Genomic DNA, 24,900 nt, shown 5'->3' on the forward strand with positions numbered 1-24,900 from the left:
ATAGTTCATGAAACAATGTTTCTTTTTGATGAGAAAACATATCTGTGAGCGGATTTGTTGACATTTTGGGTGCCTTATATCAGTATTTCATTCTCCAAAGTTCAAGTTTCAAAAACAAGAATCCCTTTAAAGGAAGTAATGAAACCGAAGTGTTGGTTGACAGCAAACAGGTGCCTCAAACTTCTCATGCTCTTTTGTAAGCAGAAGCTCGAGTTGCTGGAGAAATAGCAGGTATGCGATTCGAGGAAAATGCCAGGGCATTTTCCACAATTAGGCCCTACGCTGCTGGTTCTGGAGTTGGTGTGCCCTGGCAAGAGTACAGAGCACTTCCATCTTGGAATGGACTCTTGGAATTAATAGCCTACTGTTGACATACCAGACAAGGAGGGGCCTATTAACCTCTTAGTGGATTAAAATGTTATTTTTAAACTGGGAGAATCTCATAGACAGTCCTCATAGAAAATGGTCTCCTTAACTCGCTCCCTATAAATGTCCCCTTTTCTGAGAAAGCAGCGATGCAAAACACCATGCTCTGTTTGTCAGTGTATTTTGACCGAGTACATTTTTATTTTTAATACATCTTTCAGTTTCAGTCTTCCATTAAAAGCTCTGTGTAAAGAAAAAAAGTCTTACATTTAGTCATTTAGCAGAAGCTTTTATCAAAAGCGACTTACAGATGAGGACAATGGAATGATATACAAGTGCTATAACGAGTCTCAGTTAGCTTAACACCGTACGCGTAGCAAGGGCTTTTAAATAATATAATAAAAAGAAAACCGATAGAATACAAAAAGATGAGAAAGCTTAATTTTTTTTAATTTATTTTTTTTTGATAGAATAGTGAGTGGTAAAGTTTTGAGGGTCAAATAAATCTGGAAGAGATGTGTTTTAAGCCGATTCTTGAAGATGGCTAAGGTCTCAGCTGCTCGGATTGAGTTGGGCAGGTCTTCTCATTAAAAATGTTGACCCTACCTCATGTTCTTTCAGACCTCTATTAATTTTTTTTTTATGGAGCACAAAGATGTGTTTTGAAGATCATCTTGTGTGTGTGTTTTCCGTCAGTACCAGTGTTGTTTTAAACACACTGATTTAATTGTGAGGTCAAAAACAGTAGAAACATTCTTCAGAATATCACCCTTTGTGAACCACAGAAGAAAGTCACACAGTAGAACATGAACATTTTAGTGTGAACCATCCCTTTTAAGTTCTTAAAGACTTAGAGACAGCTTATTGAATAAGATGTGATCACTGGCCGTTTGCATCTTACATAATTCAACATTTCAGATGATTCAGCTTTTGCACATGGTGTTAAATCGAGTTGTTCTTGACAGATCTGATTGAACCGGTAGAGTTGACAGGACGAGTGCCATGTTTGCTGTTGCAGAACTTGTGAAAATCACACAGGAATCATCAGAGGGGATTCGCAGGCTGCTGTGAATCTGAGATGATGAATAACGCTGAATCTTTACAGAGCACCATCTGCTGGTGGTGACTGGAGTCATTTACTTCCCTTTAATTTGTTAACTTTTATCTCATCTGCTAGTATTTTGTATGAGTGTTTATATAGTAACGTACAGACACATTGAAATATGTAGCGACAATAGATGTGAACTCATCCTCCTGTTTCTCTCCTTCAGGATTGGCCTTTCGATGACGGCGCACCTCCTCCTACCAAGATTGTGGATGACTGGCTTAGTCTGCTGAAGAATAAGTTCTGTGAGGATCCAGGCTGCTGTGTGGCTGTGCATTGTGTGGCCGGACTGGGCCGGTGAGTGTCAAGTCATCCTGATGTTCCAGATGTGCTGCTAACGCCAAAACTAAAGCCAACTGTATGCTATGTTAAGAATTGAACACCACTTTATTAAACTGAATATAATTTTTTTTCACTAATATTCCACAGTTGAATTATATGGCCACTCAAGTCTATTTTCGTTGAAGATGTGACATCTATTGACTATTTTTGCAAAAAATGTCACTGTTTTGTCAATTACACTGTAATGTAAGTTATAATTCTGATTGGAAATTAGGGAAAAATCTGCCTAGTAAGTACAATTATATTAGTAAAATTATTAAATAATTACAACGATTGAGATATATATAGACTTTTTAACAGTGGCCATTCAAATCAGTGTTGTTATTGTTAACTAAACTATTTAATTGTTTTCATAATTTAAATTACTTTGAAAAAAGTATAAATGTTTACATGAAAAAAACAAACTTGAAAAATGTCAACTGAAGTTCAAGTTAAGTTAGAATTACTGTAGATAAAATGAAAATGAACAGAAACTAAATAGGACAAATGTACAAAATCTTAAATTAAAATGTAAACAGAAGATAAATAAAAAAATACCTAGTTCTTAATATGAATAGTGCAGAAATAATAGTGAAATAGAATTGGTCCAAATAAAAATCTGCTGAGCTTTTTACAGTATTCTGCAGGCGCAGATTCCATGTAGTCTTGTCATTTCCCAGCTTGCTGATGTGGCTCTTCAGAAATTGTAGACGTGCAAATGCTCATCTGAATTGGGTCAGGCTTTATGTGGCTCCCTTCTCTCTTACAAGAATTCTCAAACATATCAACAGCCTTTCCCAGGATCTGTTGCTCTTTTTCCCTCAGAATGCAATCAAGGACTGTGTGTGTAATATCTCTGGCAGAGCTTTAAGCTGGCTCGTGTTAGTGTAGTGTTTGAGTCCTGCTGTTTACATTTGGTTTCTCATCAGAATTTTTATTTTTTTTTGCTTTACCCCAAATACCCCTCAGCGACAGGCCTCTCAGTCTTGGCCCCGGTTCTCTGCAGGTCAAACCCATTCTGCCTGACCGCTGTGTGCCAAAACCAACCGTCCAAACGGACACACAATATTAATCCCAGTTTATTATTCGAAGCACAAAAGGTTGACGTCCGAAGACGAAACAGGAAGCGAATGATAAGCAGCTCTCTTAATTGCTCCTTCATATCTCTTTTCAGTGAGGGATCCTAGTGTAGTCCCGGTGTTGCCCTCTTATCTGGCCAGCTGTCAAAACACACAGACTTTAATTAAGCTGTGGCGCTAGAATTGTTGAGCCAGACGGTCAAATGTGGCGGTTCTGCGGGAACGGTAGGCTAATGACAGTCCGGTCTACCCTGCCTGCCCTCCTCCCACTTTGACCCCTGACCGCTTCTGCCGACTAGTTAAGCACCAAGCCTCTCTGACGTAGGTTGCAGCTCCTGTGGGAGCCCTCAGCAGTTTTTGACCGGGAGCCAATGTTTGCTTTAGTAGGATAAGTTTGTGTTGTTACGCATTAGAAAGGGGCACACTCAGGAGACTTCAAAGCTGTCAGGACCCTGAGCGCGAACCGTAAAAATAGAAAAGGTCTCTGACAGGGGCTGACACACTCTAAAAATCTAAATTTATTGTATTTGAGTAAATCTGGGATTAGCACGTAGTGACATTTAGGGTCTTTAAAATTGTACTTGTAAGGATATGTATGCACAGGTGAAAGCATTGTGCATACTATTAGTGTAGAAGGGAGACAGTGTCTCCCAATGTGTCTCTGCAATAACTGAGAAGATGAGGTAAGCCTGCCTGAGATGGTACGGCCGGTCCATGCACAGTGACAAGGACTCCGTGGCAAGAACAGTGCTCCGTTTTGACCCTGGTGGCCGCCGACTGCGAGGAAGACCCAAGGAGAGGTGGATGGACTCCGCACGAAGGATTTGAGAGCGGTGGACCTAGCCCTGGAGGACTTCACATACTGAGCCAAATGGAGCAGACAGAGCTGAGCTACGGACCCTGTGTGAACACAGGAGAATGCCAGGAAAAAGGAAGAAGAAAGAGAAGACATTGTCAAATTAGACAACTTAAAGCAGTTGTGATCGAATGCGTTGTAGACATTACTATATGTCAAGCAGCTAACATTTTTATTGCTAACATAGCGGACTCATTGAAAAATACATTGGCATCATCTGTATTAAAGAGAAATTAATCACTTCATTGGTGTACAAGTGAATAAAATAGCTTATTTTTAGGGTGGACAAACCTCACAAAAAAAAAAAAAAAAAAAAAAGAGTATCGTGTTTGAATATGAATTGGTATTTGGGCTGTCAGGGTCTATATTGTCTTGAAGCCGTATAGTAGCTTTTTGTGGTAAGCTGTAGCGAGGAAAAACCGAACAAAAAATATCTACTATATATATACATACATACATGCATACATACATATATATACACACTGTAACTGCAGACCTGTTCTCACATGCGTTAGGTGGTAACCTTGCTGAGAAGGCCTGAATGGTTCACTATTGCAGGAAAGCCTATTGTTTCTGTGGGCTGTGCTCACACAAAAGCTGTTAGAGGTGATGTTTCCTGGTATTAAACCCTTTGTGTGTGTGTGTGTGTGTGTGTGTGTGTGCTGCAGGGCTCCAGTACTGGTGGCTCTGGCACTTATAGAGAGCGGAATGAAATATGAGGATGCCATTCAGTTGATCAGACAGTAAGTATACATAAAATCTAACAATACATTACCAACACCTTGCAGCAGAGCGATACAACACCCAGTCAATACAGTGAGTGATTCAGTACAAGCACAGTAAATGATGCAGCACTGATACATGACAGATTGTGCAGCATTTATGCATTACAGCTAATTATACAGCAAAAACAAATTAGAGCAAATTATGCAGTCAATAAATGATGAACACTGATGTATTTGCACTGATACCACTATGAAATATAACAATAGCACACAATAGCGCTAATTACAGAAAACAATTTGGCAAAAAATAAAATGCTTACATTAATAATTGTAATACTGCTTAAATTAACAATTAACGTATGTAAAAACAAACTTATATTTTAATTTAAGCCATTAAAACAAAACATTTATATATTATATATACAGTTTTTTGTTTAAAATGTATATTAATAATTTTATGTATCTCTCATAGTGCTTTTGTATTCAACAAAAGTTTTATTTAAAACATTAATTGAAATAAAAATAATTTGTGTGCATATTTCTAAAAAAAATAAATTGTTTTTTTTTTTTCTCACAGGAAACGCCGGGGCGCCATCAACAGCAAGCAGCTGACATACCTGGAGAAGTACCGCCCCAAACAGAGACTGCGTTTCAAAGACCCACACAACCACAAAAGCAAGTGCTGCCTCATGTGATCTGGTCTTACCAGCCTGCCACTGAAGGAACCAATCACTCATGGACTAAACCGGATTTAAATTACCAATCTAGTGCATTTGAACTCTTGCTACAATTCAGGAGGGGAATTCTACCCCCTTTTGGTGTATATGTCAGACCCCTACACACAGGGTCTTCACCAGCTCAGGGCTGTGAAAGACAAGCCTCTTGAATTTTGTCTTTACACACAAACCCCCATCCTCACAGTGTTTACAAATGAACACAAACATACGCCCTACGCACACACTCATGCACACTTTACCAGCAGCACACAGTCCAAAGATGATCATGGCCACCAGCCACCTGCTCATAGAACTCAATCACTGTTGTTTCCCTCACGCTTTCGTATGAAACTGCTTGACTACCCTGTTCTTTCTCTTTTGTAATTTTGAAGTTTCAGAATGCATGTCGCTGTACTTTTCTGAAGATGCATGTGAGTGGTCTAACCTAGCGCTCTCTTTTTTTCTACATGGTATCATGAATCTACTCTGGGATTCAAGTTTTTTTGCACCACTGGCTGCTTATTAGAACTGTGGGCATCTGGATGGATAACATGGCACACTTTCACCTGACTTCCAGGTTTTTGTATGTTTTAGCTGCTTCGAAATCTTGTTGAAACTCATAAAAAAGAAATCCAGCTAATCTGATACACTTCTGTACCACAGAATTGCAATAGTGAACCGAGAGAAATCCATGAGTGAGCACAATTGCAGATCATTAATTCTGTTCTAATTTAACACAGCAGCCACAAGAGGGAGTCATCACACTATACATTTCACACCAAAAATCTTTTTGGACTTGCCGGAGTTTTATTTTATTTATTTTTTTGCTGTTTGCACTCCGTGCTCAAGCGTGGCTTTTTCTCATGGACATTGTTGTACTCTGGACACTTATTAACTGTGGAATTTCAGAAGGAACTTTTCAAAAAGAGGCTTGAAATATTGAGTCTTGTCCATATAGTAGGAAATGAAATGGAATCACATGATCTCTGCCTAACTAGTGGTCATATAGACACCAATGAAGGAAGAAAAAAAAAAGGTAATGAATCTGTGTCAGGTACTGAAGTGATCTCACATGCATCATGCATCAATAATCTGCAAATATGAAATGCAAACGACCTTAGATCTGGGATACTGACATATTTATCTGCCTTTGAAATCAAGAGCAAAAGCTAGGGAAGGAAATATCTAATAAAAGAGTATCTTTGCATAATTGCAATTGAGGAGATTAAGAAAATAATTGTTCCACGTTTCATGGAATAAGGTTACATTTGCTTACAAGAGTCAATTATTCTATTCACTTGGCCTCTCCTGTTTATCTACACAAACAATGGCTGGACATATTTTAAAGCTAAGCTCACTCCAATTTAGAGCTGAACTTTAAGATAGGAGATCAACTGTATCAAGTTCGCATTTCAGGTTTTGACACTTACAGTGAATAAAAGGGTGTTAATTAAGCAGCTCAATGTTGCTCACATATAAAAGGTCTTCTCTCTCACGTGCTGTTTAGTCACTTTTATTACTGTTGAGTGTCTGCATTTACAAATCTGGAATGTTTTGATGAGTTGTGGCCTCAATAAATGTAATAGTTCATCATGGAATCTCTCTAGTAACCGATGTGATCAGCAAAAAATAAAATAATCAAAGGTAACATTTTCAGGAATATATTTAGGTATCATCACTAGCCCTGCTTTTGTGATGAAGGATGGTGCAAGAGTACACACCACTCCTCAAGTTTATCCTGACCTCATTCATTTTTGGTCCTGAAGAACAAGACTTCGTCCACAAGAATGTTCTTTATTTTTGTGTTGAGTTTCTGATTTTTGAATTGACCAACAGAGCTGAAGTCATTACCCTTGACACTGGATGATATAGTGTCAGTATATAAAAAGCATGGGTGGTATCTTTAACTATACACTATTACTCCATAGTAAGGTTCACTGATCCACTGGTTTCCAAATCATATCTAACGTGGCCTATTTTTGACATTAACATATTATTGTATTACACGTTTTATTAAACCGTGATTACATAATGATCTATTGTTCCCTATTTATATCTAAAGTGATTGGCATTATTGCATTATTCATCTTTTTTTAATGCCAAACAAACAAAAGTTAATTGATGTACATATTGCTCTTTTATGAAATTGGAACGGATGTTAAATCTGAAATCTGGAATACTTAAAATTAATAAAGACCTGGTGTTTCTCACGAGTGTGTACCAGTCGTTGATTTGTTATTGATGTAGTAATGTATGTATTTTATAAAATAGAATTGTTACAGTTTTTATGGTAACAAGTTATCACAAAATCTCTATTATTTAAAGAAATAATGTGTGTATATTCTAACCCTTGCATCAGTTTAGATTTACTATTTAGCTCCATCTGTTTGGTAATGGCAACAGGTTTTCTCAGAATGTACACGATGCAACATATTATAGAAACCGGTCTGTCTGTGTGTCCTGCGCGTTCTATCTTTCTGGCCGTGTCTAAAAACCTAGTGAGCTCCCTACGTAGAAAGCATCGTTAGACATCACATGCGCGTTCCGAGCGTTTTTTTTTTTCTTTCGAGCAGCTCGTTTTAGGTATTGATACGCAGCCTTTCTCCGATGCAGCATCCGCCATATTGTCTACCAGGAGACGCCGAAAGGTAATGCAGTGTGCATTTACGACCTACTGATACTTGTATTCCTAGACTTTTTAATATTTCCTTCAGATAAGGACACACACGTAAAGCACTACGCTACTAATACATGCTTATGTGAATACATATCGTGTTATTTGCTGGCGACACAGTTAGAGCGTGCCAGTGCTATTTGCTAACCACTAAACCCGTCGAGTATTCTTTATAAAAACAGACATAAATTGACTATTTGATTCCATGTCCGGCTAAACACAAATATTAACTTCGTGTATGTTTAATCATTTTCATGAATATGAGTTGTTTATTTTTTTTCTTGTATAAATGTGTTTAATCTTTTGTGCGAATGTAGCTAGCGACGTTAGCTTTGTTGTTGCGTGTCGCGCCACGTTCGGCTAGCAACGTTTCTGCGATAAAACATTAAGATATTTAGCCCTGTGTTCATATAGTTAATAAATTATGCTTATATAATATGCTTAACAATGTAATAAACAACTTAGAGGGTAAATTAGCTAAATGCGTCCGAAAATGTTTAAGAAATGACTTAGGCGTGGCAAACGCTATACTATTTAGCGGTTAATTTAGCTGGCTAACAGCTGTTTTGGAAGCTAATAATAAGATTTTGAGAAATCCTGTTATTATATTGCTTATATGACTCGTTTGCAATTAATTTATAATGTGGATTATATGTAGATAAAGTTGGGAATGCAGATAAACAATCCACTGAGCTTGACCGGTTTCTTTTTGGCTGTAGCATAAGGCCTGTGCCTCAAAACAAGATATTGATTTAAGGGAAAATGTTTTTGTGTTCCTCGTTATCTTGGCGGTACTTAAATCATCCCTAGTTAGGCTTTTATGTGTTTGTGGTGTGTTTTTCTCCCACCCCGCTTGAATTTAACTCTAATAATTAGGAATTAGTTCAGTAAGATCACAAGGCTTGTCACGAACTGTAATTTGTTAGTCTAATGACTATATGGCAGTACAGTGACCTGGTTGCTTATTAATGGACGTTGGTCCTTGAATCTGTACTTTGATACCCAGGCTGATGTTGCACAGCTGTGTCTAAAGTTTACAACATCTTTGTGTTTTCCAGCATCTGGAGGGCCATGAGGAATGACTTCTAGGATTGCTGTGTCTCCTGAATAAGCTCCTGGATGTCCTCTTTCATTCATATTACAATCAGGTGTGGTGTTCGTGTGGCGCTTCTGGAAATGTATAACATTGCAAATTAAAGAGGTTTACACTGAGTTTGCTTGATTTATCAGATGTCTTAACATGCTTATTTATTTATATTGTAGCCTATGCTCCACCATAAAGTCATCACATCTGCCTTCATCAGCTCCACCTTTCATCTGCTGCTTGGAGGAACCCTCCAAGGTAATAACCTGTACAAGTATATTTATTTATTGAGTCTTTATGAAATTAATTTAGACCTGGGGTCCTCATGAAAGGGGCCCCATCCTAAAATTTCAAAGACATTAATATGGTTTATTTAATAAGAAAAATAATAATGATAATAATTTATTCTGTTAAAAGTAATGTCAGTATTGATTGAAAAAAAAGTGGGCTCTATCAGGTAAATGTTTCTTAATTCATTATAGGACTGTACTTTTAGATATTTTTATTTAATTTATTTGCTTATTCGTTCTTTCATTATTTAACTTAATGTATTTTACATTTAAAATATTATTTCGCCTTTTGTCCCCCTAAACATTTCTAGGGATCCCATAAAACTTCATTTTTTACAATTATTTTTTTTTTATCCAATTTTTAAAACCCCATTCTAGATTATAAAATTCATAATTTTTATTTACTTTTCTATTCGACACTGTTAAATTTGTAAAACATCTTTTTGGTCATCCTGCAATCTTTCAGTGTTATATTTTGTCTTTCCAGGTGTTTCAGGGAATACCTTGTGTAGAATATGTCTGGCCCTGTCCCAAGTCGCTCTCGAGTTTACCCTGATGTAAACACACAGCGACCCAGAGAGTACTGGGACTATGAATCCCATGTGGTGGACTGGGGGTGTGTACTCTTGAATTTTTAGCACCTTTAAATGACATGCACTATAAATAGCCAATTGGACCTATAATTATGCAGCATTATCCCTGTGGATAGTTTTTTTGTTGTTTTCTTGTGCTACTTAATGCTATATTTGACACGTTCATTGTGTTAAACTCACATTGTTTGTACTCTGTTTTTATTCTGCAGAAATCAAGATGACTATCAATTAGTGCGAAAGCTTGGTCGGGGAAAATACAGTGAAGTGTTTGAAGCCATAAACATCACTAACAATGAGAAAGTAGTCGTCAAAATACTCAAGGTATATTTGGATGTTTTCATTCACACTTGTATAGATGATTTGATCGGAGATATCTCAGTTTGTTTGATTTTTTTCTTTCTATTTTTAGCCAGTGAAAAAGAAGAAAATTAAACGAGAAATAAAAATTCTGGAGAACTTGAGAGGAGGCCCCAACATAATAACGCTTTTAGACATCATAAAGGATCCTGTGGTATGTTCATGATATAATATTGGGGAGTTTACTTTCAATTGGTTTCCTATCTTCAAGACAAAGTTTTTGTTTTTTCCCCTTCTATTTATTAATGACTTGCAGTTTAGTTTATTTTCTTGGAACCGTGATGCATTAGCAAAGTATATATATCTGCCAGTTTGTTTGTGTGCCATCAGGTTTAAAACCCATTCTGCTTTATTTTCAATGTACAGTCCCGAACACCAGCACTGGTTTTTGAGCATGTTAACAACACAGACTTCAAGGTTAGATATGTTTATTTTATTTTTTTTGACACCCCTCCATAGACAATTTGTTTAATTTGATGTTGTAGTAAATACATTTTCTCTTCACAGCAACTGTATCAAACTTTATCAGACTTTGACATCCGCTTCTACATGTATGAAATTCTTAAGGTAAGATGATCACTAAAAATAATTAAAAGTGGGTAATTTATAAAGTGATATCATGGAACAAAAACCATCCAGTAACAGTCTGTCATGGTTTAAGTTTTGCCCATAGTTTAGGTTTGAAAGTTGGAACAGTTTCAGTGCTCTGCTCAAATTTATAAAGGATCTAATTCTCTCCGTTTTTCTATCCCCAGGCTCTCGACTACTGCCACAGTATGGGAATAATGCACAGAGACGTAAAGCCACACAATGTCATGATTGACCATGAGCACAGAAAGGTATTGGCCAAGTTAAGAGTTTACTCAACATTGAGCGTTCTGGTCTTTTCTCTGATGGTAAAGCTGAATGTTCTGTAGCCATTACTCCAGTCTTTAGTGTCACATGATCCTTCAGAAATCAATCTAGTATGTGTATTTGATGCTCAAGTAATTGTTTTCTTATCAAAAGGTAAATCCTTGCTGAATAAAATTACCTCATTGACCTTTTTAATTTTGATTTGTTGAATTCTAAAGCTTCGTTTGATTGATTGGGGCTTGGCTGAGTTTTACCACCCCAACCAGGAGTACAATGTACGTGTGGCTTCCCGATATTTTAAAGGTCCTGAACTACTTGTGGACTATCAGGTTAGTGTCCTAAAATTCAGGATTTAAAATTTCATGAACATTAATTTTCTATCATCCCATGTTAAAATTTCACATTTAATGATTTTCATCATATTATTCTTAGTTGTAAAAAATCTTTTGGTCTGTATCTAGATGTATGACTACAGTCTGGACATGTGGAGTCTTGGATGCATGCTGGCCAGTATGATCTTCAGGAAGGAACCATTTTTCCATGGACATGACAACTATGACCAGGTCAAACATTTATTTTTGATATAGCACAAACAGCCTTATTTATTATAAACCTATAGCAGGGATGTTCAGTCATTCAATCGATGAATTCATAAATTTGCGGTGTAGAAAAAAAATAGCTGGGTGCTTTTATTATTTGTCTCTTGAATTTAGTTTTTGATGTTATTTTTCTTTCTAGTTGGTTCGGATTGCAAAGGTTCTGGGTACTGAGGACCTGTATGATTACATTGACAAATATAACATTGAGCTGGACCCACGCTTTAATGACATTTTGGGCAGGTATGACTTTAATACAGTGTTGATCAGCATAGTCAGATGCTGATCAAGTTGATTAAAAGTAGTATTCTGTTTTAAATGATCTCCATAGTTCTGTATGTATGTGTGTGTGTGTGTGTGTAATCATGTTTGTACCATCTTTCACTTGTTTACCCAGACACTCCCGGAAGAGATGGGAACGGTTTGTGCACAGTGAGAATCAGCACCTGGTCAGTACCGAGGCTCTGGATTTTCTGGACAAGCTGCTACGTTATGACCACCAGGCCCGACTGACGGCCCGTGAGGCCATGGACCACCCTTACTTCTGTGAGTTCAAGAAAACCTGTGAATGCTTCTCCAGTCTCTAATGCAATGTACATTCTTGCATGCGTGTGCTTTTATACACAGCTGAATAAATTGATGACTTAATTTATTATACACATTGAGCATTTAGTGAATAATGGACCCTGCAAGGCCTCCAATCACTTGATGACATTAGCATTTTTTTAAAGCTTTTTGTGACTAGGCCTGTCATGATAACAAACTTGGTTGAATGTTAAATTGTCCAAGAAATTATTGCGATAAAGGATAATAGCGTCGTTCTAAGACCAGTTTCAACTAATATAATGATAATGTAATAACGCAGGTACACCTTTTCAAAGATCAATAAACTTATTTTATTTTATGGCAGTTTAGAAATACCAACATGTTGACTTTGTGTGGCTTAAAATGAATTTTGTATGTTATATTATCTGTATATGCCGGTAAGGGATGCTCATATTGACCGTTTGACCTTGAACCGAAAATAAACATTTTGACCGATGAAGGGGCGTCTCATCTTTTCGGAATGATGCAAGCACACCAGGTCATGTGAAAAGAACCGACTCAATCAGCTTCCTTCAGGGTGAAAATACCAGCTGTTTTTGGAAAAACGGGGTGCACCAAAACACTGCAGAGTTTTATTTTACTTCATAAATAAATCTTGTAGCAGAGTTACAGCAAGGGTTTTTCGGTTGGTGGAAATCCATTACTGAAATTTCCTTGTTGTAAAGGATATCGCAGCTGATGGATGCTTCGCAATAACAGACGCCTCAGGATCGCAACTGCACAAGCGCTTTGGAATGGAGAAAACGACGTTTAAGCGTTTTTCACGTTAAGCGTTTTAGAATGTCCCACAGGAGCGAGTATGAGAAGTATTCAGAGACACAGGCTGTGAATAGCGAACATGCAGTAAGAGATGCTCTTGATGCATTGTGACGCAGCTCTTGTAAGTTTAATTTTTTTTTCATTGTCTTTTCAAAGCTAAAGTTACATAACTTTTTTCGTTAGTTTTAATTTGCCTAACTATTGACCTGACCCGGTAGACGCCATAATCCCACACTGTCTCTCTCCTGCTTTCCATTTTGTGTTTTTGTTTTTTAATAATGGTGAGCGTTTAGCAGTTGGCGAGAGCAGTGCTGATTGGGGAGATTGGAGGTGCACTCACTCTATTGGTTAGTAAGGCTGTCACCTAAGGTTGACAGTCATGCTTATGCTCTTTTACGATTTAACAAATCGCAGCATCTCAAATCGCGATTTCAATTCTATTTTGATTAATCGCACAGCCCTACCCTGGACCACAAAACCAATCATAAGTAGCACGGATAAATTTGTAGCAATAGCCAAAAATACATTGTATGGGTCACAATTATCGATTTTTAGTTCATGCCAATAATCATTAGAATATTAAGTAAAGATCATGTTCCATGAATATATTTTGTAAATTTCCTACTGTAAATATATCAAAACTTAATTTTTGATTAGTGACATGCATTTCTAAGAACTTAATTTGGACAGCTTAAAAGGCAATTTTCTCAGTATTTAGGTTTTTTTGCACTTTCAGATTCCAGTTTCTCAAATAGTTGTATCTCAGCCAAATGTTGTCCTATCCTAACAAACCACATATCATTCGAAAACTTATTTATTCGTCTTTCAGATGATTTATAAACCTCAATTTCTTTCTTTTCTTTTTTTAATCCAGAATAAATTGTAACCCTAGCCCAATTTGATAAAGCTATAATTGAACTCTCACAATTCTAAATTCAAAACCTCATCTATGTTCACATTGACGTATTGTTGTTAAGATTACTGGTTTGTTTGTTTGTCTCTATATGTTTATGATGTCATAAGTTTAACAACTTTACCCGTCAACCAGCTAGGTAATGTTAATTTTAATTTAATACAATTTCAATGGAACTTTCACAAGTAAATGATCAAGATTTAATGGCTATACAATGCTATGGGCAAAAACACTAGAATTGATCACACTAGGACAAGGCTCTGTTTATTGTTGAGCCCTGGATTAGTACATTTCAATGTAACTGTATAACTGGCTTCAGATGGAAATGTACCCGTTGATGGACACTTCATGTCATAATTTGTCATATTTGAGATGATGTATTTCATGTTTTTTTATATAGATCCTATAGTTAAAGACCAAGGCAGAGGAGCGCCAGCTGCAGGAATGGCTGCTAGTTCCACACCTGTCAGCTCTTCTAGCTTGATGGCAGGTAAACCGTTTACCTTTCTCCTCAGCACTTCACCTCTGTTTGGCATATTTTGCATAACATGAGCATTTTGTCATGCGCTCACCCTCGTGTCACTGCAAACCTGAGTGATTTATTCTGCAGAATACAAAAGATATTTTGAAGAATGTTTTAACTTTCCCCACTCCATACAGTGCAGGTCAGTGGAGTCCAGGACAATATTGGACCCCTCTGGCTTTCATTATATGGACAAAAGCATTTTTTTCAAATTATTATATTTTACGTTCCACAGAAGAAAGTGTTAACATTTTGAAATTATATGAGGGTGAGAAAATGACAATGTTCATTGGGTTAGACTTGAACCTATGGTAAAAAAGCATTTGCCAAGAATGTTCTTAAGAGAAATATATAAGTTTCAACATGTACTAGGTTAAACATGTTGGTGGCTTTCACACTGCAGGCATCACCTCTATGACTCCGAGCACACAGCCCAACATCGCCAACATCAGCGCCGGCTCGCCCGTCATCCCTGCCCCAAACACAATGGCCACACAAGTGCCCACTGCCGCTGGAGCCCAGCCCTGAACACCACCCGCCCCAACATCCCCCCTCTTTCTCACATCCCTCTATCCGTCTCTCTCCTCTTTGGGCCTGCTTGGAATTGTGAATCAGTGGTGAGGGGGTGGGGGGCATTGATTTCATTTGTGGTTATTTTTATGATGTTGCAAATAACACCGAACTAATGTTAAGTTACCATTTTATTGTTTTTCTCCTGAGGTGTTGTTTAGGGGTTTGTGAACTCAAAGAAACCCATGATGTATTTGCACCTGTCTGTGTGAGTTAGAAAAGCAAACGGGTGTGAACTTTCACTCGCCGTGACTGTTTAGAAACACTTAAATGTCCACCTGAAGAAGGATAATAAAATTAATTTTATATGTCCCTCTAGCGTTCTCGTGATCAAACCATTTCACTTCACTGACTTATTTTAAATTGTTTTTTGTTTTGTTGTACCTGGGATTTTAGTCCCTGTTTTTAGAACGAGTCTTGATCACAAAGTTCACAAAACCTTGTGTCATAAATTGAACCTCTGAGTATGAACGCAGACAAGGAGTGATTTGATCCTTGGTTTTGAAGAATATTATGGGGACAAGACAATGCAGATTTGAAGTTAGAGTCATGATTCAGCTCTGCATTTAGACTGAAGGCCAGATCCAATCAAAACTACTGTAACAGTTCTGATTTGTGTTGGATCATTGTGTAACAAAGCAGTCTTTTACCAATAATGGATGCTCTTTTGTTTCAGCTGTGCTGGTTCTGTGTATATTGCAGGTTGATTGGATTTGGTCCCAGATCTTGTTTAACTCACTAGTTGCTGTTCAAGGACTTATACCAATTACTGAGTAACACAATCAATAATTGCCAATTTTTGTGTTACCTTCAGTTTTCTCTCTCTGTGTGTGTGTGTGTGTGTGTGTGTGTGTGTGTGTGTGTGTGTGTGAACGCATGAGTGGAATTATTATTTTTTTTTTTTTTAGTTTCAGACATTTGTTTGATACTATGAAGAATTTTGTAATTTTCTTTTGAGAGGCGACTGTTCAGTGAAATACACACATTTCTTTCTACCCCACGATTTAATCTATTAAACGGGTGAAATGTCAATTTAGCCCTCAATTTTGTGTTTTCCTGTTGTTTGCCTTTAGTTGGGCTGATTGAAGAGCAAACAAGAATATTATGTGGACGGTTTGTGTCACTCCCAAAGCTTTTTGTCTAGACAAACTGAATCTTTAATACCTTAATTGTTTAAGTGTTTCTTAAATTGTTCTTGCTTTTGCTCTTGTCTAGTAGTGAAATAACCAGATGTTGAAGACTAGCTCTGAACTCCTGTTTGTCCTCTGCCTGTGTTCAGTGTGACGAGGTCAAATCTAAATCTCTTTACTGTATTGTAAATTCATTAATTTAAAGTTTGCAATAGAAACTTTTGCAGAGATTTCTTTTTGTTTGTTTTATAAATCATTTAAAAGAGAAAATATATCGTTTAAGTAAAAAGACCATGTCACTTGCTTTATTTAGCTGTACGTTTATATTAATGCAGCGCGGCTAATACAGTGGTGCGAACATAAAAGGTATGTTTGAAGTCAGGTGGGAAAAACAGGTTACCTCACTCACATTTATATGGATTTTAATAATTATAATAAAAAAAGGAAACCAATTGTTGGCTCTCGTTGAAAACTAGGTTTAATCGTTCGTTTAAAGTTTCGCAGTTCTCGAATTTATGCTGATTCAAACCAATTTTGTGAAGAAAAAAAAGTTGCACATAAAGACAAATATTCTTAAAAATTGTTGTAGTACTTCACCAAATTGTCAAACTAATTATTTTATGCTTACTGTTCATTTCCTGATTTACAAATGTTTGCAAATTGCGAGTGTAAATAGTTTAAAACTATATTTTGCGCGTTTCTAAAGCTAAGGTAAATGGACCATGAATAAAACGAAATAAAAAAAACAATTAAACACATGCATTAAAAGCCAGTATGTGTAACAGATTGTGTAATAGCGTCAGAAAGTTGTTCAGTCTTTCATGTCTTGTTTTTCCTGGCCGTTGACATTTGGAGCAAAGGGTTCTGCACGTTTGTGGCGTAGTCCAATGCGTTACACATTCTTTCTTGAGCTTTTTCTGCCATCTAGTGGACATAAGAGAATTGTTTTTATTATTTTGTTTTAAAGCCATTTTTAATGTCATATTAACAAACGGGGATTGTTACATAGTAGTTTTGTTTGAAAGCGTTACTAATTCGAGCTAAAGTTGGGCACTGAAGTTTAATCATTATTCTTACTAAAAGTAACACCCAAGAACCATTATTCAGTTCTAAAATCTTTTCCTATAATTCCAAACCTTAACTACGCCTAGAAGCTCAAACCATCTGTTATGTTTTAATTATTACATTTCTAATTTAATTTTGTTCTGTTTAAATCTAAGTGTCTCTACACTGAAGGTGTCCCGTTTAGCTGGTAAAATTTTTCTAAGAAAATTGTGAATTTTTTAATTTTAATTTTTATTTTATTTATCTAATTGTGTTGTATTAAATCATATTGTGTGGTGGGTGTCATTTAAAACAAATGTAATACCATTTTAACCCCAATGAAAAATGATCAGAAAGTGTCTCACTTGACCTATATTCATCCCAAACTTTATTATCCTCAGTCTAGAGATCTATTCTGATGATATGCTGTTTTTATTTATAAATACATTTTCCTCAGTTGTTACTTGAAACCTTTTTTGAGAAGTATATAAGATAAATGAATCTACTGATGGAAGTCTTTAGTATAATGGGTTCCTATTTCTTCACAATGGCACAAACAATTTCTTTCAGTGGATCTCTGTGAAGGGAAGGAAATGCCATGGGGTGAACTCAGCCATGCATCCTCCTATTACTATACAACACACCTGCCATTCAGAGTAAAACAGGTCTTTGCTGGCTTCTCAGGCCTCATCTCCAGTGTCCCTGTAACTGGTCATCTATGACCCTATTGTCCAAATCAGAGACCTGCACTCGTATAAAGCCACACATGGCACATGAGCCCTTCAGAAGGACATCAGCACTCACCATGAAGCTGTAAGTTGCCAAGCTTCTCCCTTTTCCTTTTATTTGGATTAATTTTGTTGCGATATGTTTAGTCAGGATTTTCCACAATAAAGTACAAGATCCGTGTTACTAGTTTTCAAATATGTAGGACTGTTTTATGAGTGCCGGTGTAAAAATTAATGATATTGCGCATGGAGAGACAGCTCGACAATATTAAATGTGTGTTTATGTTTCATTTACATCGACATTTAGAAAAAGTTGTAATTTTCCCTTTCGTTCTCCCTCCTGGCTCAGGACCAACATCTGCCTGACTCTTCTAGTCTTTATAAACGCAGTACATTCAGCAGCTATGAGAGGTAAACTCATTTTAGTTTAAAGAAGTAAAGATTTGTAATGTTTTTGGAAGGTTGGGCATGTTTTTTTTTTCTGCTGAAGGGATAATTTATATTCATGTTACATTTATTATTTACCGTGCTTTTGTACATTCTTTCCTCAGATGCATTTGAAATGAATCTGCATCTTGACCACACTGATCCAACACAGCTCTCAGGTCTGTCAATTCTTTCTTCAGTATGATCTTTCTTGAGTCGGATAGCGGTTAATACTCTATCAGAAAAAGTCTGCTGTGCTACTGGTTGTTGGATATTGACCTCTGACCCCCCCTTTTTCCTTAGAAATGGATCTAGCAACAGAGAAAATTCTGGATGTTTTACATCCAATGGATCCGACTGCAGGTCAGTAATTAGACAGTGCTGGAAAATCTGATGTAATATTCAGACCTGTATGACTGATGATTTAAGAAATTCTGTACAGTCCTATACATGACATTTATTGAACATGATTTTCTCTCTCTGTGTACAGAATGTAAAGACCCAGAAATTGTCAACTCTGCTGGTATGTTTAATTATTTCTTATTTTATTGCTTTTTTTTATTTTTATCAAAACATATTTGGATATATCGCTTTAAAAATTAATGCGCCTAAAAAGGTGTTTTAATTGATCAAGACTTTTCCAATACAACACCCAAACCAAATCTGGCAGATCTTGCAGGTAAATTAACAATTTGTTCTATCCAATTCAATAAAAAGACTTATGTTTGAATATTAGTTTGTCTACTGATTTTGGTCTGTCCAACTTATGTTTCCTAAGATGTTGCTGAAGAGAGATCTTTTGAGAGTAGCAACTCAGGTGATCAGTCAAGTAAAACACATGAAACATAGACTAAAACCTTTAGCATATATTGTTTAGATATTTATTATTTCTTCATTTCCATTTTAAACAGACAGCAGATTAGCAGAAAGAACATCAATCGAAGACAGCAGAGGTAGAGACCTGTATTGTATTTACTTCTGCATGCAAGCTTTTAAATGTTATTTGACAAAAACACTCCAGCCTGTAAAATATAATCATAATCTGCAGGCATGTAACTAATTCAGTATACGGTTTGCTTCAGATGGTGATAGCGACAAGAGGTTAAAGCTGAGAACAACACTCAGAGGTATGCTGCTGGATTTAATGTGATTGTTGAAATAAACTTTGTTTGCATTAAAAAACAAAAACAAAGAAACTCACTGACATACTCTGGACAACAGACACACACAAGGCATTACAGGAGCATTATGGGAACTCAGCAGGTAAGCAATAGTTCCATCTGGTCTAACCCTGCTACTGTTTATGAACATATCTGCTGATGTGATATTGTGTGTTAATATAGAGAGTATGAGTATGGACAGGACTGTCATGGACATAGACATGACTGAGGACTCAAACAAACATATTAATGAAGCAACAGGTATGTCGTTTTATACTGTATATGTGATCAGATCTGCTAGACGTTATGGAAATGTTTCGAACAAATGTTTAAATATTTAAATGCATACACCTAGTTTGGGGTCAGTAAGATTTGTATTTTATTTTATTTACTTTAAAGGAATTAATACTTTTATTCAGCAAGGATGCATGGAATTGACCCAAAATAACAATAAATACATTTAGAATGTTACAAAAGATTGCAATGGTAAATAAATGCTGTTCCTTTTAACTTTCTATTCATCAAAGATAATAATGAGAAATATTTATTGAAAATTCGGCATCGCCATCACAAGAATAATAAACATTTAAACATATATTCAAATAAAAAAGGTAGTGAATATTTTCAATTTGTCAACTTTTAGGAGTATTTATAGCTATAAAACTCAAACTGTAATTTGACAAGGTCTGTAAATTCATGTTTTTGCTTACTAAATAAATCGGATATCTTTTTTTGGAATTATCATGCAAAATATCATCTTATAATTCTGTGCAGTGATGGAGGACATTAGTAGTCAGGAAATGGACAGATCTGAAGAGAACGGGAGATACCAACCTCCAAGAACCCGGAAGATGTTAGAAAAACACAACTCTGACACAAGCAGACACAATCTGGACTTTATGAAAGAGATGGATCCCATAATTCAGATTTCTGCCGGTAGAATGAACCTCAAAGGCCAGTCTGGTAAACCACATGATACTGATAAACCTCAGCAGGAGAGCCACAGAAGGGCAATGGTTTTAGACAGCCCAGAGTCTGTGGACACCCCAGATAGACCAGACAGTGAAGAACGTGGTGATGATGGTCGAGGAACGTATCAGACACACATCTCAGGTTAGTTCACTAAAAAAATCATTTCATTTAAAATAATTGGGCAAAAACTGCTAATGAGACTGATTAAATATTATGCAGGAATCAAAGCGAAACTGAACTATGCCGCTGACCAGGACACACTGGACGACAGCAGGGAATTGGTCGATCTGATCCCAGGATGCACTGAAACATCTGTTGAACATCCCATGGAAGAGAACAACGGTCTGGATGCCCCTAATGTGGACCAGAAGATTCAGAAGGTCTCGATGAGCTATCAGAACCAGCTGAGGAAAATATGTCCCACTAAGAGAATACGAGCATCCAACAACCCAAGAGCACAGCTGGATTTAGATAGTCCAGAAAGAGTCAACAGTGAACTTTTGGACAGAGACATCAGCAGAGAGATGCTGGAATATATGGTGGTTCCTTTGTAGAGACTTACTTTTTTTGCCCAATATCTACCTTTTTGTTGTTGTTTTTTGACAGTGTGATTTTAATGTAAATTTGAACTAATACATTTGTTCTTGGTTTGTTTGTTGAACTTGCATAAATAAATCATTATTAATCAGTTTTAAGTCTGTAAGATGTGAATATTATTGAAAATATATATAAATTATTATGAAAGCCTCCTTGACTTAATAATTATATATATATATATATATATATATATATATATATATATATATGAACAGTAATTTTAACAATAAATAAATACATTTTATCAAACAAATAAATTACTTTGAAACAGCCTCTCCTTAACTTAGTACACATTAAAAAAAAAAAAAAAAAAAAAAAAAAGATAATAAATTGTATCAGACCAACAATACTACTACTACTGCTAATTATTATTATTAGCATAGACAGAATGTTAATGGGAGTTTTAAAAAGAAAATGTTAATTATAATATTAATAATAATATCATTAATGGTATTCATCATTTTAATAATCTTTTAAATAATGTTTTATAATATTTGTATGATTATAATAATAATAATTAGTCATATCTGTCCCTTATATTTAGTATTTTGGATCATTTGTATACATCTGTAAATTTCCATTAAAGTGTGATGTCAGATAATATGGCATTTAGAAAGTGCAAGGAAAAGCTTCAAAATTGTCCGACTTTACCATTGTTCTCCCTAAGTACCAATATTTACTACATACTACACCTTGTTTAAATGCCCTTAAACATTCTCCATTTGCAGTTAATGGTACTAATGTTCCATTCATTCCACTGAAACTGATTTGTGTCCCACTGACAGTATTTTAAAAGATTTAAATGGCTTTTTTCAGGTCAGAGGTTAGCAACTGTGCTTTTTTTGCTAAATTTAGTCCCAGCTCGCACAGAACGGCTTGCTGCGAGTCTATCATTGATTTAACACAGCTAAATGATTAAATCTCTCAGCATGTAGCTTTAGACAGACAAATAGAGGATATTTATCAGCTATGACAAGACAGCTCGCAGCTCTATAGACGCGATGGTGATGAGTGTGTCTAATACGTCGGCCAGATCCACCTTTCCTATCAGTTTATCAGACAGATCGCACTCTCTTCTCTATTTATCATATAGATCTCATTCCCGTGGGTGCTTATTTGTCCTACGGTGTTGATTTTGGTGGGTTTTCACAATCAGTGTCCAACTGACTGTATGAAAGGGGCTGCAGGTACCGTTGGCTCGATGGCGTCCTGTCGGGGTCATAAATCACACAGTCTCTCGACTATGGCAGGCTTCATCAACTCTACCAGACCTCGGAGAGCCTTTTTCTTACTCGTAATCATGACAGAGATGTCAGCATGTCTAAGGAGATTTACAAGAGATTCTCACTCGAAGCAATTGTGAAAAAACAACTCCACTCACAGCTGCGTGGCTGGTCCAGCAGGCCTATCGATCTCCACGCTGTAATATAGCAGGTTATTGAAGAAACATTCATCTCCAAAAAGACCATCAAATTACAACTAATCCTGTTGAATGAGAGACATAGATCATATGAAACAAAACTTCTTACCAGGCCGTTATGAAAACCATTAAAGTGGTCTAAATCAAGTTAAGGTTAATCCATTGCACTTTGTGTTGATTCAACTTTTATTTGGGATTAAAATAAAATCTGGCGAAGCTCATTCGACTGTACTATGTGGTACAATGCTGATTCAGTGGGGAAACCACATTCAGGGTTACAAGTGAGGCAACTATAAGCGAAAGGGGCCAATCTAACTTTAAAAATATTCATTCATACTCATTTCAGTACATTTTTTGTGTAAAATCCATTTACAATTGTAATTGTGTAAAATTTACTGAACTGACTGAACTATTTTTTTCTGTGTATAAAAATCTAAAATGACCACACAATGACAAGAACAGATTTACAGATCAAATAATACAATTTTAGGTTTAACAGAAAAATGTAGTTAATATTATTTAATAATTGTTTTTTAATTATAATTTTAAACTAATAAAAATTTATAGTATGTTTTTCAAGGTTCATATTAGGCTTTTAAAAACTAAAGGTTCCAAAAGGGAAGAACAATTATTGAACAGTTCTTAAAATAACCTTTATTCTTTTTTTATTCTTTTTTTAAAAAATCTTTTTGTGAAGAATATTTTAAGATTTAAAGAGCCTTTTGTGGAATGGAAAGCCGAGCTAGATGATGAACGAAAGATTGACTCGTTCTCGTGTCAAGAACCAGTTGCATCTGTTTTCGGATCACCAGTATTGATGGGAAGTTCGACTCTTTACCGCAAACTGGTTCTTTCAGACAGTTCGATTCAATAAATCGGTTGAAGAAAACGGTTCACTGGTTCGTTTGCACTCGACGCATTCAACAGAAACGGTTCTTGACTCGAGAATGAGTCAATGTTTTGTTCGTTATCTGGCTCGGCTCGGTGTTCATCTTCACAGCAGTTCAGTCAGTGTACTGTTTGAGTAAATGTATTACTCCGGGATATTGGTTTGTTTGAACTCCGAGGGAGTGTCAGCCACATTAAAAAAGTTAACAGCTTAAGTCATTCATGGATTAATGCTTATTGAAGACGCGGACCGTTTAAAGCGATTCAGTTCAGTTCAAGAAGAACCGGTTAAATCGAATGATTCATTCGCGAACCAGATATCACTACACTTGAACGCGTTCACAACGGACCTGGAAGAGAAGACAGTGCTGAATAAAGTCGTAGTTTTTGTTATTTTTGGACCAAAATGTATTTTCGATGCTTCAACAAATTCTAACTGACCCTCTTATGTCACATGGACGATGTTTTTCTTACCTTTCTGGACATGGACAGTATACCATACACACACTTTCAGTGGAGGGACTGAGAGCTCTCCGACTAAATCTAAAAGAACTGTTTTCCGAAGATGAACGGAGGTCTCACGGGTTTGGAACCACATGAGGGTGAATCATTAATGACATCATTTTGATTTTTGGGTGAACTATACCTTTAAATCTTACAGAAATTGGGGTTGTGCTTTATTTTACACGTGTACGTGTACTAACATGTACTTATAGTGTACTTTCAGTGTATTTATACAAAAAAAGTTCTGGTAATACAAGGTAACTACATGGGGTAGGGTTAGGTTTAGGGGTAGGTTCAGGGTTAGTACCTAATTATTACATAGTTATTGTAATTACTAAGTACATAGTATGTACATGAGGAACAGGACTGTAAAATAAAGTGCTACCGAAATTGGTCCTTTTCACTTTCATCGCAGGTACCTCATTGCAACCTTGATTTGGTTTCTTCTTCTCTTTTAATGAGAAAGATTATGCCACAAATGCTGTCAGCTGAGTTTAACTCATACTGAACCCTTTAAAGCATCTTTTAAAATTATTACAGACATTGTAACAACGTTGAACAGATCTAGTACTCAATGGCAGTCACCCAGTTGTAGGAGTCATACTGTATGTTGTCATCTCGTTCGGCTTTACAGCAATAGTTCCCACGTGTGGAAGGTGACAAGGGGCAACTGATCTGACACATCAAAGCCTGTCAACGTAACACAAACAATGGACATCAGCAGATTGTACAGTGATGTAAATCTGTCACTTTTTGACATTAAGATAATCATTTCAACGTTCACAGTCTCAGGTTCTACCTTCCAATACTATGATACTTCTCATGAAAAAGATGTTGACCCGTTACGCATCTTGTGTGCATTAAATCTGGAGACATTTAACATCTCCAGAAAGATCTATCACTTGGATGAAGCCGTCGGGACAGTACAGTGCAGCTCCAGTGTCTTGTGTATATATATTTTATATGTAAAGATATACAGTACACCCAGGACAGCAGCCAATTCACAAGTAATCAATCTTTATAGAGCAAAAATAGCCTTTAAA

The 24,900-nt window shown here is 36.3% G+C and overlaps 3 protein-coding genes across 9 annotated transcripts in view; all 3 read left to right on the plus strand.

Moving 5' to 3' along the window:
* The window catches only part of ptp4a3b (protein tyrosine phosphatase 4A3b), a 34,467-nt gene extending 27,089 nt beyond the window's left edge, over positions 1-7,378 (plus strand). For all 3 annotated transcript variants that reach the window (XM_026283947.1, XM_026283946.1, XM_026283945.1), the window contains exons 4-6: positions 1,638-1,768; positions 4,396-4,470; positions 5,030-7,378. In XM_026283947.1, coding sequence (XP_026139732.1) covers positions 1,638-1,768; positions 4,396-4,470; positions 5,030-5,147 — 324 coding nt within the window. In that variant the 3' untranslated portion in view covers positions 5,148-7,378. The remainder of the gene's footprint in view (positions 1-1,637; positions 1,769-4,395; positions 4,471-5,029) is intronic.
* A 309-nt stretch (positions 7,379-7,687) lies between these two features.
* Positions 7,688-15,307, plus strand: LOC113116080 (casein kinase II subunit alpha-like). The gene is made up of 15 exons (XM_026283944.1): positions 7,688-7,816; positions 8,901-8,990; positions 9,106-9,184; positions 9,704-9,832; positions 10,019-10,130; positions 10,219-10,320; positions 10,533-10,583; positions 10,674-10,733; positions 10,922-11,005; positions 11,240-11,350; positions 11,483-11,584; positions 11,760-11,860; positions 12,015-12,163; positions 14,296-14,385; positions 14,822-15,307. The coding sequence occupies exons 4-15, from the start codon at positions 9,732-9,734 to the stop codon at positions 14,944-14,946; spliced, it is 1,188 nt and encodes a 395-aa protein (XP_026139729.1). The 5' UTR covers positions 7,688-7,816; positions 8,901-8,990; positions 9,106-9,184; positions 9,704-9,731; the 3' UTR covers positions 14,947-15,307.
* A 1,016-nt stretch (positions 15,308-16,323) lies between these two features.
* LOC113116079 (uncharacterized) lies at positions 16,324-21,143 on the plus strand. Of its 5 annotated transcripts, none has more exons than XM_026283938.1 (13): positions 16,324-17,975; positions 18,240-18,301; positions 18,442-18,495; positions 18,620-18,679; positions 18,807-18,839; positions 18,933-18,995; positions 19,095-19,133; positions 19,228-19,269; positions 19,399-19,443; positions 19,538-19,579; positions 19,660-19,737; positions 20,251-20,589; positions 20,668-21,143. In XM_026283938.1, exons 1-13 carry the CDS (start codon positions 17,881-17,883, stop codon positions 21,000-21,002), a joined length of 1,287 nt encoding a protein of 428 aa, XP_026139723.1. In that variant the 5' UTR covers positions 16,324-17,880; the 3' UTR covers positions 21,003-21,143. The 5 variants fall into 5 exon arrangements, with proteins under 5 accessions (XP_026139723.1, XP_026139724.1, XP_026139727.1 ...); XM_026283939.1 differs by having other exon boundaries at positions 18,951-18,995; positions 20,668-21,135; XM_026283942.1 differs by having other exon boundaries at positions 18,987-18,995; positions 20,668-21,135.
* The last annotated feature ends 3,757 nt before the right edge of the window (positions 21,144-24,900 follow it).

Source organism: Carassius auratus, chromosome 16 (genome assembly GCF_003368295.1).
Source record: "Carassius auratus strain Wakin chromosome 16, ASM336829v1, whole genome shotgun sequence".
Taxonomy (NCBI): Eukaryota; Metazoa; Chordata; class Actinopteri; order Cypriniformes; family Cyprinidae; genus Carassius; species Carassius auratus.

Bases quoted from the DNA above. Each gene is read 5' to 3' on its own strand.
- LOC113116080 (XM_026283944.1), top strand. From the start codon at position 9,732: ATGTCTGGCCCTGTCCCAAGTCGCTCTCGAGTTTACCCTGATGTAAAC. The intron at 10,321-10,532 runs GTATGTTCATGA...TTCAATGTACAG, and splicing joins ACATCATAAAGGATCCTGTG to TCCCGAACACCAGCACTGGT. The intron at 11,006-11,239 runs GTATTGGCCAAG...TGAATTCTAAAG, and splicing joins TTGACCATGAGCACAGAAAG to CTTCGTTTGATTGATTGGGG.
- LOC113116079 (XM_026283938.1), top strand. From the start codon at position 17,881: ATGACCCTATTGTCCAAATCAGAGACCTGCACTCGTATAAAGCCACAC. The intron at 18,840-18,932 runs GTATGTTTAATT...GCGCCTAAAAAG, and splicing joins AGAAATTGTCAACTCTGCTG to GTGTTTTAATTGATCAAGAC. The intron at 19,444-19,537 runs GTATGCTGCTGG...TCTGGACAACAG, and splicing joins GCTGAGAACAACACTCAGAG to ACACACACAAGGCATTACAG.